Raw genomic sequence first — 13,301 nt, 5'->3', positions numbered from 1 at the left:
CTGGGCCAGCCGGAAACGGGATGGGGGGCAGGGCCCTGCAGGCCAAGAGCAGCACACAGCGGGGACTGTGACCAGCAGGGGGAGCAGCCGGCCCTGCGCACTGCATCTTCACCCCGCCACAAGCCTTGCACACCCACCCCCTCATCAGCCACTGGACCCCCACACACACCGCTGGTGGGCGGGCAGCTGGTGAGCAAGGATCAGGCCAGCAGCAGGACCCGCCAGTACTGATGGGGGAGAAGGGAACTGAAAATACAGGACAATTTGCCCATTTTTAAGAAAAAGTAGGGACACCTACAGGAGGGCTTAAATATGGGACTGTCCCTTTAAAAACAGGACATCTGATCACCCTAGCTGGGGTCCTACACACAACTTCCTTTACTACACACCCCAATTCATCTCCAGAGCAGGTCCATCCTGTGCACTGAATGAGGCAGGACCCTGAAAAAAAAAATAGTGTGTGACCATGTAATTAAAGACTGTATCATAATGCATAGGCACAAGGAGACTGAATTAAGGTAAACAACATCACAATGAAGACAATTGACTTATACAAGGAGTGAATTTGGCCAATATTTTAAATGGCAAACTCTTTAATAAAACAAGACAATTTTGTCTTCATTTTTTATGCTTGTTCTAGCCCAACATCATCAGCATCAAAACACTATGGAACTGTAAAAGAGAAGGTCCTGATCCAGAGTAAAGCAGTGAAACAAGAAAGATTTACATTTAAATTTAAAAGCATATCAGCTAGAATAACACATTTTGCCAAATGTCAAGGTATATTACTAGCTTATAACAAACAAAGTAATAAGGTTGAAAAGACTCATTTTGCACGTGAACTGTAGGCCTAATGAACCATCACTTATTAGCAGAAATAAAGCTGGAGGTGTGTAAAAGGGACACCAGACATTCATTTACTGCGTGATTCACCTGAGTGTTTTTATAATGGTAAATGAGCTGTTAAATGAACTTTCCAGGCACAGAAAGTTCATCAGATAATCCCCACGATAAATGGTCTCACTGAAAAATCCCATCATTTAGGGGATGCAAACTGACATGATCACAATTAATAAGGACAGCATTTCCTAGTTAAAGATTAGCAGATGTGAAATAATGAATGGCTTATTACTGTCACTAAAAAGGAATTTCAAATAATAATGGCTGCTCCTGTTTCTCACATATTCCACTCAACCTCATTTTTGGTCATAAAAATTACCAAGTATGCTTGAGTTATTGGACTCGGGCAATTCAATCTGACTTTCCCTAGTAATGAGGAGTCCTCACATCTTCACACTTGCTCTAAATATTTCAGCTCTCTTAGAAACCACTTTCCCATTTTCCCTCAGGTGAAGTGTTGCCCTGATAGTCACTTCCTTAACTGTGAAGAATCCACTGCCTCAGTCTTAAGTATATAATTAATCTAGCTCTGTATATTGGGAGAACAACTATGAGTGATGTATTTCCCTAGTTAATCTTAAACTAATGTCAGGGACTGTGTTCTAATATAATTTATTGTCTACTTTCTACATATGTTAAAACAATCTGTACATGATAACTGTCATATCACAAGGAAATTTATTGAGATCAATTAAAAATATATGGTTCATAAATATATGTTTCATGATTTGAGTGCTATGGGCCAACTTCTGAATTTGTTACTAAGGACAAATCTTTGATTGACTTAAAGTTTTAGCTATTTATTTTACATATTTTGTGTACTGTATGATAGTGTGAGAAGCAATAAATGTTTTATCAGTATGAGTGTTGGATGTGCTTCAAGGCACAATGATAATACCAATAAATCAACATCATCGTCATCATATTGCCCATCACGGCAAAGCCATAGATGAATTATACAGGTCATCTCATGTGAGCATCAAGTAAACCACGTGACACCATTATGTATATGTTACAGAAGAATTATTTTAAGGGTATTTTACATCGTATGTCTTTGCAGGTGGAAGGATACAAAAAATAAGTTATTGAGACTATTTTTTTATCCCTTCACCTATTAAGATGGGTGGCTTCATTTTTATAGTGCAATTGTAGAGGGCTCAGGGAGCTCATAAACAACTTCTAAAAATGAACTGAAATAGCTTCTCTAGATGTACAACTGTGACAGCTTTAAAATCTGTTATCTCCAGCTCATTAAGGGCTAGAAACAAGTGTTGTGTGTCCCTTTGAAGCTGGGACTCTCCCCTTCCCAACTGGATAAAGCTTCTGCTTTTAGCCTGGTGGCACTGCAGGTAATGGATATTTTTATGTATAGAAAAGTTCCCAGTACCCGAAACAGAAACTGGTCCATCCTGTAAAGTGACTGTATGTCCTTTTTCATATGATACCTCCCAGTGTCCTGGAAACTTTCAGGAAACCTGAAACGTCCCTATTTTTTTCATTTCATCAGTGAAAACATATGGCGTGAAATCCTGGCTCACTGAAGCCAAAGGCAAAACTCCCATTGAATCACAGGGTTGGGTTTTCACCCAGAATATTTTTTATAACTACAAAATGTTGGTGAAAGACATTGCTGTACCAAATAACATTTGCTCTGGCTTTACCAGAAACCAACAGACCAGCTGAACAAACATGCAGTGTGATGAAAAGCGTTTGGTAAGAAGTGAAGAGTTGAATGGGAATAGATGCTACCAGAGCTGTTCTTTTGCTGAAATGGAATGTTAACACCATTCTTCAGAGGTCCATGAAAAACTCATTCAGAATGCTAAGGCCTAGATCCTAACTCCATTTAGGTATCTACATTTCTTTGAGGATCCGGTCCTACATTCCTGGAAAAAAATCTTCTTTTCTAAGGGATTTATATGTAACCCTGCTGAGTCACATGCCAGCAGTAGTGACAACACCACATATTTTTTCCCAAGTATTCTCTTTTGTGTACCTATTTTGTGGTCCTAAAAATGTTACCACAATATTTTTTTATTATTTTTATCATGCTGGTCTTTGGACTTTTGGGGGGAGAAATTTCACATTTGAGGGAGGAAGAGGTAAAAATTCTCAGGACTGGTGATTTTTTAAAAATATAGCACTGTTTGAAGTTGCTTAAAAATTTGGAATATTAGAATAAATCCTGTGAAGACAGATTAGCAGGCTGAAGGCAATATGAATACTGTCTGTTTGGACAGTAGCAATAAAATATTGCCTGGAGGTGGGGAATATTTCCTGAGATTGTGATGTAGATACAGAATTCCAGCTGTTATAAATTGTCATACCTCCATTTAAGTCAATGGAGTCTACTGAAATCAATGGAATTATGACAATTTACGCCAGCGGAGTATCTGTTCCATTTTATTTAAAGCTAACATATCACTACTTTGTCTAATGTCTTTACATGCAAATACTAATTTTATTTATAGACATTTCTATGACACTCATCACTACTGCAACTGAGAAAACTACCTCCATAAAAGTCCAAATATTTGGGAATCTCCCGCTTTTCTGTGATTTAAAAGGTTTTTATTTCACAGGCAAAAGTCACAAGTGAGAACCAATAGAGGATAAGCCAGACATAGTGTACTGTGAACACAGATAAAGAAAGTGTCAGGTAAAACAAACTTGTTAAATATCAAATACAGAACTAACATTGTAATAGCCCCACTAGAGTGTTCTTCCCCAATAATGTGTTCCCCAATTATCTGATAACACTTTTTTCATATTCTTTCTTTTACTATTGCATTATTGAATGAAAACGTTATGCTTCTACCGGGCACTGACAAGTCATATCATGGTTTGTACATCAAGGCAAATGCTAGTGGCAAAGAAATGTTGTATCAAAATAATGCAAAAGCTTATATAGTTCTACAGAAACAAAATACTGATTAATGTAACTACGATGCTAACCTGTTACTAGGGTAACCATATTTTCCCAAAGGGTAAACGGGACACCGTCTGGGGCTGGCCCACCACCCCCTTCTCCTCCCTACATGCTGGACTGACTTGAGACACCTCCCTACCCCCCGCCACCAGCCTGCGCAGGGCCGGCACGGCCCAAGCCGCTCTCCCGAGCCCTCCCTCTCGTGCAGGGCTGGCATTGCTGCTTGCCCCTCCCTCCCCCACACATTCCTCTGTGCCCTGCAAGGGGGTCACACCCACTTTTTTGCCAAAACTGTGGATTTGTCCAGTTTGCTCTTGCCAACTGATGGTCAGTTGGCAAGAGCAAGTGGGACAAATGCCCAGTTTTGCCCAAAAAATTGGGATGGCCAGGACAGGGCTTAAAAAAGGGACTGTCCCGGCCAAAACGGGATGTATGGTCACACTACCTGTTACGTTATAGTTACACTTCATTAACCCCTTTTACTGATCACTTAAAATATAAATTAGATAGGTGCATTTTGTCTTGATACCTCTTTGGAAGATGACAATATTTTATAATTCCAGTTTTGGAGTTTCTCAAATGCCTATTTTTATTACTGTTGTTGCATAAGCATGTGCTTAGCTAAGGGCACAATCAAACCTTTTGGTTGCAGAAAGACTATCATTGTTTGCAACTCTTTCCTTTGTGGTGAGTACTGTAGTTCAAGTAAAAAAAATAAATCATCATATATACTTGAATTTGGCACACAGACTTGTCCTCGATCTGGAAATAGTTCTGGGCTAAGCAACATGACACATAAATCACTTCTCACCCCTAGAAATGATAGCTTCATTAGGTCAAGGCTGAGGTCACCGTCACAGCACATTGGGCAAATACTGCATTTGTCTGCACCATATCTGGCCTGTGTATACCGAAAGGAGTTAAATTCCTGTGTTGCTGGTTACTCTGCCTTCACATGGAAAACTTTGTCCCCATATTCCCCAAAAGAGGAATCCTTGCTGTTTAACTACCTCCTCCCCCATATTCTGAATAATTAAAAAAAATGTATTGCTATATTAATTATCTTTACTATATTGAAAACCACCTTACATCCAAAAGCACTTTGCAACCATAACAAACCAATACATACAAACTATGCAGTGGGATCACTTCATCCATTACCAAAATGCAACCATTTCTTGGTCAAAACTTGGCAACTGCTTAATGTGTAATGAGCATAATGAATAAATGAATTGTACGGCATGTCATAGAGGAAAAAGGACACTAGACCTTGGAATTCTCCTTATGAATTGTAATAATCAGAGCAAGTTTGGTTCTAATTTGGGACCTTTTTTCATTTCACATATCTATATAATGGATCACCAAACACTGTCTTTTAAACATTATACCTTGTAAGTCTTTACAGAACTGTTGAAGCTGCATCACAGACAAGTTTCTAGCTATTAAACAGTTCCAAGGCATATGCTGAGGGATCCGTTTTGCCCATTGGAAATGGCACACATAAACCAGCTGTGCAACAGTATAAAAAAATCATTGGTCTCATAGGAGCAACAGACAGAGTTTTATTGCTGGGAATGGGTGTCTGTTCTGGTTTTACTAACACTTAGTAATGTATGCATGAAATCACATCCAGCATGGTACTAATGTGCTGTGAAAACAATGTTGTCTGCTTCCTTTTTCTTGGTAATTTATACTGTGTACGCTAGTAACTGCCTTCATGATGAAGACAAAAGCCACTAGCAGAGGGAGAGTGTTTTGGCTGTTTGTGTGTGTGTTTGATGACCTATATAGCCTCTTTTTGCTTAGGAAAATGGCACATTAATCTAGGAATAGGCTTAAAAAATAAATGTATTAAATGTCAATGTTTAATGTTGATCCCTCCAGTTAACTGCAACCCCTGTTCTTGAGACACTAAACCTCCATTATATACAAAGCTGGATTAGGTTAATACTACACAACAGGAGCCTCAAAACACTGACCCAAATGCACTTTTGTTACTTCTGTTAAGTGAATTTCATACTGTGTCCCTGACTAACAAGTCATATCATTGGCACCAAGCACCTTTCAGGCAGGTAACTGAACATCCACACAAGTTGGGTTTGGGCACAAGTAGCTTTCTGCAATCTTCTGCCCCCAGACAGACACAGTAATGGAGCACAGGGACTGCTGCCTCCCAAGGAGCCCTCCTCCTTCCCATTCCAGAGCCCAGTGGCACAGATTGGGGAGTAGAACCAGTCAACATGTGAGGGGAAAAAATGATTTTTTTTTGTTTATGATTTTGTTTATTTGCGAAAATCTTTTGTTTTGGAAAATATTAGCCACTCAAATGAGCAAAAGATGGCAAAAAAATAAGTCAAAAATTCAAAATTTCTAAATCAGCTCTCTTGGGGAGCATCATTCTGATCATTATTATTTGTATTGCAACACCCCAGGTGTTGCATGGTCATGGACCAGGACCCCATGGTGCTAAGTGCTGTACAAAATGACAGTCCTTGTCCCAAAGAGCTGGGCATTCTCTCACCCAGACAAGTACCTCAGGGAGGGATTTTTTACTTTCTGTGGCACAATCCCTTAAGGAGTTCCCCCTGGAGCAGTGCAGCTTCACTCCACTCCCAATGCAAAGCCATGCATATTGGCCACACTTGAACCCTTTATCTGGAAAAAAACAAGCACACACAAAAAACAGCTGCTCCTTTTTAGCATTCTGAATATTTTATGAGTGTTGTTATCTCCAATGAGGTCACTGATTACCTGAGTGTAATAAGAAATATTATTTATTATTTATATAGTGTCATAAACAAATAAGTGAGCTGATGTCAAACTACCGAGTTCCTGTTCTCAAGTCCTTACAATATAAAGGTAGCAGAGACTACAATGTGTTATAAAATCAAACCGAATAGACTCAGAATGGTCTAGGGCAGGGGTTCCCAAACTTGGTTCGCGTCTTCTTCAGGGTAAGCCCCTGGCTGGCCGCAAGACACTTTGTTTACCTGAGCATGCGCAGGTACAGCCGCTCATAGCTCCCAGTGGCAGGGAACGGCGAACTGTGGCCCCTGGGAGTTGCGAGCAGCCGTACCTGCACACACTCAGGTAAACAAAGTGTCTCACGGCCAGCCAGGGGCTTACCCTGAACAAGCCGCAAACCAAGTTTGGGAACCCCTGGTTAAGGGTCATTATCATTGGAATGCTTCATGGAATGAGCAGTTTTTTGTTTTGTTTTGTTCTGTTTTTTAAGAACAAGAAGGTGGAGGACCCCAGAGGGCACTGCAACCCAGGTTGCCTGAACTCTGAAGTGGCCCCCGGGGAATCCCCCAGAATGGTCCCCTACAGCCCCTAAGAAATATTGTGCCCAACTATTGCAACCTCCAAGGTGCCCTCTAGCACCACATCGCCTTCTCCAAATCCAAAAAGCACCAAAAAAACAGAGAAGATCTGTCTGCCTCCCTTCTACAAGGTCCAGATGGCCATGGATACTGTTGAAATTAAATCTACAGTTTCCACCTTACAGGCCACCATGACTGAAATTCAGAGTGCACTACAGCTCTAACCAGAAGGATGGGTGAAGCAGAACACAGAATTTCTGAAGTAGAAGATGATTTCAGAGAGAACAAATTATAGGTTATGAAGAGCTGTTATGATATCAGGACTATTAAGACCTAACTATTGGATCTAGAAAGCCACTCACAATGATGTAACATCAGGATTCTCTGAGGGAACAGAGAAAAGTAAACCTTCCAAATTTGTCCCTAAACTATTATATTGTTGGATTTGCCAGTAGATTTTTGGTTCGATATAGAAGGGGCACACCAGGCCCTTGTCCCCAGTGAGCTCCAGGTGGTTGGCCTAGAGCATTGATTGTGATATATAATATATTATATATTTATTATATAAAAATCATTGCTTTATTAGATGGTGCTTCCTTATGGACTAATGTATCAAGATTCTATTGGTAATAAGTGATTACTATAGTAATGTTTGGGGCCCCAGGGGCTATGAGGATCCCAAGTTTCACCTGATCCAGCAGCCCCCTCTGGGTGTCGTGTGTGTTTTTAGACTGTTTACCCAGATTCCTCTTTTTTTTTATTGTATGGTACTAATGTGTATTTCTCTCTCCACTATCTTTTCCATGTTATTTCACTTATTTAATTTCTCTTTCTGCCACCATCCTGTTACTGTCCAATGCTAGGAATTTCATTCCTACTCTTGTAGACTAGGTATTGGGAAGTGATACCCTATCCCTGGATTATATAATTTTTGCTGCTTAGCTATGCAAGAACTGTATGCCACTCAGAAAATTTTGCTATTTCATTTATTCACAAAGCGACCTTATATTTTACCCAGTATATTTTAACAATGATGGCTCCGATAACTAAACATGTCTCCTGGAATTTAAAGGATTTTAATAACCCTGTTAAAAGAGAAAAAAATACGCAATGCTTAAAAAAAAAGAATGATGCCATTGTTATGTTCCAGGAGACACATCTGACAGAACATGAAGCTTGTAAACTGAATAAAGCTTGAATAGGCCTCTATGTTTCCTGTTTGCTTGTATTATAAAGCTAAGGGTGTTGTCGTACTAATACATAGAAAGTTTAATATTAATATTCTGAGGATAATATCTGACAGTGAGGTTAGATTTACTGTTCTCATGGCTGAAATCGACAATTCTAAAAACATCTTTGCCAATCTCCACAGGACAAACCAGGATGATCCCAAATATTTTCATGAGTGTAAATGACATGGGCCTTCATCCTATTATTATAGTTGGAGACTTTAATGAAACTCTAGATCCAGTCCTTGATAAATCTTCTCCATCTCCATATAAAACCACTAATACTCATCAGCTACTTCATACATACAGGGTTGATTTAAGCTGATTTGAGGAGAGTGGGTAATCCTATAGCCAAAGAGCATAGGGTTTTGTTTTTTCTGCAGCTAATCCAACAAATTCAATATTGGACCATTTCTTAGTGGCACAAGATGATGAATTCTGTCACTGATTGTGGCATTGGTACTATTATTATATATGACTATGCTCCTATACATATGTCTTTCTTGTGGAGGGAAACCTCAAATATTTCTTACTGGACTTGTGAATGTGGCACAGATTTTGTCATAGCCACAAAAAGTGCCAGCAACCCTGAATAATAATTACATAAATTCCTGAAGAGAAATAAAGTTGACTATGGAGTTGATCAACTAACTATTCTCTACTGCTTGCATGGCAATTCACATTTCTTTGTTGAGGACTGCAGTTTAGCTTTGAAAATAGCTACTTGTGAGAGTTACTATAACCTTTTGAACAAGGTTGGTTATACTTTTTGCTGCTATAAAGATGCCAATTATTTTAGTTTCTTCTGTAAAAGAACGTAAAAATTGCTCCAGGCTTTAGCTGTCCTTGTCACAGAATTCTTAGGGCTCTTTCTGCCAACAAAACAACCAGGAATAGTAGGTTATATATGCAAGTGCTGGAGAAGGGCAGATGGGTAGGCTGCCAAAAATAGGAGGCTCCAACTATCTAAAATGTGGTCATTTTCAATGTGGGTATTTAGGGTCATATGTTCCTGGGGCTAGCGCACTATGGAGCGAAGAAATGTGTTAGAACTTACTACAAATCCTGCCCGAAAATGCCATGCAAAAGCCAAAACTTCTGTTACATCTTCAATTACAATTACAGCTTCAAATTGCATCCCGGCAAACAGATATTTGTCCAGACTAACAAAATCCAGACAAATAATTGAGGTGTGGTATAAAGAAGCATGAATGTAGTCAGAGAAAAATCAACTTGTTACATTTGCTACCCCAGGAAAAAAAAATTACTTCAGAAAATAGACCAACATACTGCTGCCCTAGCCACTAGTAGTTTGCTACTGACAGACATCTGCACCTTGATGAGATGGCACGACTTTTAGACCCAGTCTACACTAGAAAAGGTTTAGCCTACCATATGCAGAAGAGAGGCTCTATTCCAGTCCCTGAAACTAAACCTGTTCAGGAACTCTTCATGCTTTTTACATGTTAGCTCTACATTTACTCCTTTAGCTCACTGGGGAAAGGGATGCCATTTCTGTTGCCTGCTGAAAGCTGCTGAGCTGTGGCCAGGAAGGATCTGGACTGAGCAGTTTACCTGTGTGGTATACAATGAGTGTCAAGGTGGCAAGTAATAAAAAAGTACACACTGAGACAATGAGTAATAGCTGATTACTGTGACCATAATTGCTTGATTATTTCTCCATGTATCATGCTGAATATTTGCTCCCACCTTCTCCATTGGAGTTCTGATACCTTCAGAATGTTGATGTTCATAACACATACAGAAATAGAAACGCATATGGTTCTTGAAGTGTGCTGCATCTAACATCACTAAAGATTTGTGTCACCTATTGCTGAAATGAACAGAAAGTCTGTCTATCTTAGGGATTTATACTGCCACGCATCACCACCGGAGTGCCTTTTATATAAAAGCAAATAGAAATAACAGTCTCTAGTAGAGTTCATGAAATTTCGAGCACTTCTCCCTCTTCAGAGTAAAAAGCCTGCTTGACATTCATGCTTTTTGATGGTGGCAGAGACCATGTGAAGGGCATGCACAGAGAAGCAGAACCAAGTCAAATTACTGGTGCTACAATTGCTTGAACACAACCAACAAAATTATGTGATACTGTCTGTCCAGCAAATGGCAGGAATATATTCCCTATGAAAATAACGAATATTGAAACTACTTGCAACAGCATATGTTGAGACCTCAATTCTTTCATGTTTGACATTCAGTATCATGTGGTCAGAAGATCTTCAGTTCTCATACTAGCTGTGTTGAAAGGACACGAGAGAAGGTTCTTTAATTCTGGGACCCCCTTGCAGATAAAAGAATACTGGCATCTTTAACCTTTAATTTATGTAATAACTTCAGTCAAATCTGGGCCATTCCTTAAGCTAATGACTAAATGCAGACAACCAACCAGTTGAAAATCTACAACAAAAATATTAAGAAGATTGGGTTGTGTTCCAGGTGTAGTCAAGGGGAGCGTGAGATGGAGGAAATGAATACAAACCTTTAGAGGAGCGGAAGTGCTTGCTGGGTGCTGTGAAGCTTCTTGTCCCATGCACATTAACAGCTGCCACTCGGAACTGGTACCACCTGCTGGGTCTTATGTCAGACAGTTGTACTCTCTCCTCTGTAGTCTGGTGGGAAAAATGTCATAACACACTGACTCCGTTTATTCTGAAATGTTAATCTTACTATCTCACATCTTCTGACACAGTTAGTTTAATCAGTAGGGTTTTTGAGGTTGAGGATATTGGAGAAATTGTTGCATAAAATTGTGAAATCATAAGTGCTGCCAGATTCCATGCAAACTACCGCACATTACTTTGCCAGCCCACCTTAGTCCTGAACTGCAACACACCTACAATTCTGAGCAAAGGCTTCTGAACATGCTAAACTGTACAAAACAGTGTGGGTTTTTATTATTATTATTTTTAAATATCCCTCAAAAATCAGCTTAAGTGACACAGCTTACTTTCACTTGTGACTTAAGTGGGCAAGATTCTGGTCTCCACTACACCTGTATACATTCAGGGGAACCAGATGGAAATGTTTTCCAATGATAATTACTGTGGAAATCAGTTCAGGGGGAGGAAATCTCCATAAGGATCTCCTTGCAGAGATAGAGCAGGATTGTTTCCAGAAGAATAAACTTTGAGGCCTATCCGAAAACACTACAGATCCTTAGGAATGCATAGGAGGCAGACCCTTCTTTCTGTGTGGAAAGTGGCCATCCACCTGGTTCCTGAAAGTGATGCTCCACTGTAGCCATCCTATCTGCCCCAGATATGGCTGCATCCTGGACCCATTTTTACAGAGAATCTTTATAGACTCACAGATTATAAGGTCAGAAGGGACCATTGCAATCATCTAGTCTGATCTGCTGCATAACACAAGCCATAGATATTCCTTGAATTAATTCTAGTTTGAATACAGAAGCGGAACTTTTTCTGTAAGTGTGGATTTCCGTAAGTTGGGTTTGGGTAACCCAGGGAACGTCTGTAGATGGCATACTTTGGAAAAACATCCAATCTTGATTTAAAAATTTCCAGTGATGGAGAATTCACCACAACCCTTGATAAGTTGTTCAAATGATTAATTACCCTTAAAATATACCTTTATTCTTAAAAAGTTTGCACCTTATTTCAAGTCTAGCTTCAACTTCCAGCCATTGGATCTTGTTATATCTTTGTCTGCTAGAGTGAAGAGACCTCTATAATCACATTTCTATCCCCTATGTGGCTAGTTATTACTGTGATCAAGTCACCTCTTAACCTCTTAGATAAGATACATAGATTGAGCTCCTTGTGTCTTTCACTATAAGGCATGTTTTCCTATCCTTTAATCATTTTCATGATTGTTTTCTGAACCCTTTATAATTTTTCAACAATTGTCAGCACCAGAACTGGACACAGTATTCCAGCAGCGGTCGCACCAGTGCCAAATACAAGGGTAAAATAACCTTTCTACCGCTACTAAAGATTCCCCTATTTATTCATCTAAGGATGGCATTAGCCCATTTGGCCACAGTGTAGCACTGGAAGCTCAAGTTCAGCTGAGCATACACTATGACTCCCAAGTCTTTTTCAGAATCACTCTTTCCCTGGATTGAGTCCCCCACCATATAAGTATGGCCTGCATTCTCTATGCCTAGGCCTATACATTTACATTTCACCGTATTGAAACATATATTGTTTGCTTGTACCCAACTTACCAAACAATACGTATTGCTCTGTGTCAGTGACCTCTCCTCTTCATTATTTACCACTCCCCCAATCTTTGTGTTATCTGCAAACTCTCAGTTATGGTTTTTTTTCCAGGTCATTGATAAAAATGTTGAAGAGTCTAGGGCCAAGAAGTGATCCCTATCGGATCTAGAAACACCCATTCAATGATGATTCCTTGTTTACATTTATAGTTTGAGACCTATCTTTTGGCCAGTTTTTAATCCACTTAATGCTTGCTGTTTTGAATTTGTATCATTCTAGTTTCTTAATCAAAATGTGTGGTGCCAAATCAAATGCCTTGTAGAAATTTTACATCAACACTATTGCCTTTGTCAACCAAACTTGTAATCTAATAAAAAAAGGGGTATCAAATTAGTTTGACAAGATCTATTTCCCATTAATCCATCTTCCGAGTATCAAATCCATTGCTGAGTTGCTGTGAAACCTGTGATGGCAAGTGCCCCGGAGGTGGCAAAGTCTATGTGTGTTTGCTCCACGTCTCCTCCAGCTTCATACATTCCGAGGCCAGAAGGGAACATTGTGATCATCTGGTCTGGCCTCCTGTGTAACACAGGCCAAAGACCTTCCCCCAAAATAATTCCTAGAACAGCGGTTTTCAACCTTTTTGAGCCGCTTTGTGTTACAATTTTGAGTTGCACCCCGTCCAACCCAGACAAAAATAGACACAATACCTTCCCTT

The 13,301-nt window shown here is 39.7% G+C and overlaps 1 protein-coding gene across 2 annotated transcripts in view; it reads right to left on the bottom strand.

Moving 5' to 3' along the window:
- ANOS1 (anosmin 1) overlaps nt 1-13,301 on the bottom strand; it is a 184,399-nt gene that overhangs the window by 47,648 nt on the left and 123,450 nt on the right. For both annotated transcript variants that reach the window (XM_005283349.5, XM_005283348.5), the window contains one exon: nt 10,882-11,011. In XM_005283349.5, the coding sequence (XP_005283406.2) occupies nt 10,882-11,011 (130 nt within the window). The remainder of the gene's footprint in view (nt 1-10,881; nt 11,012-13,301) is intronic.

The sequence above is a fragment of the Chrysemys picta genome, chromosome 1, assembly GCF_011386835.1.
Source record: "Chrysemys picta bellii isolate R12L10 chromosome 1, ASM1138683v2, whole genome shotgun sequence".
NCBI classification, from domain to species: Eukaryota; Metazoa; Chordata; order Testudines; family Emydidae; genus Chrysemys; species Chrysemys picta.
This window is presented reverse-complemented; position numbering and strand designations above follow the sequence as displayed.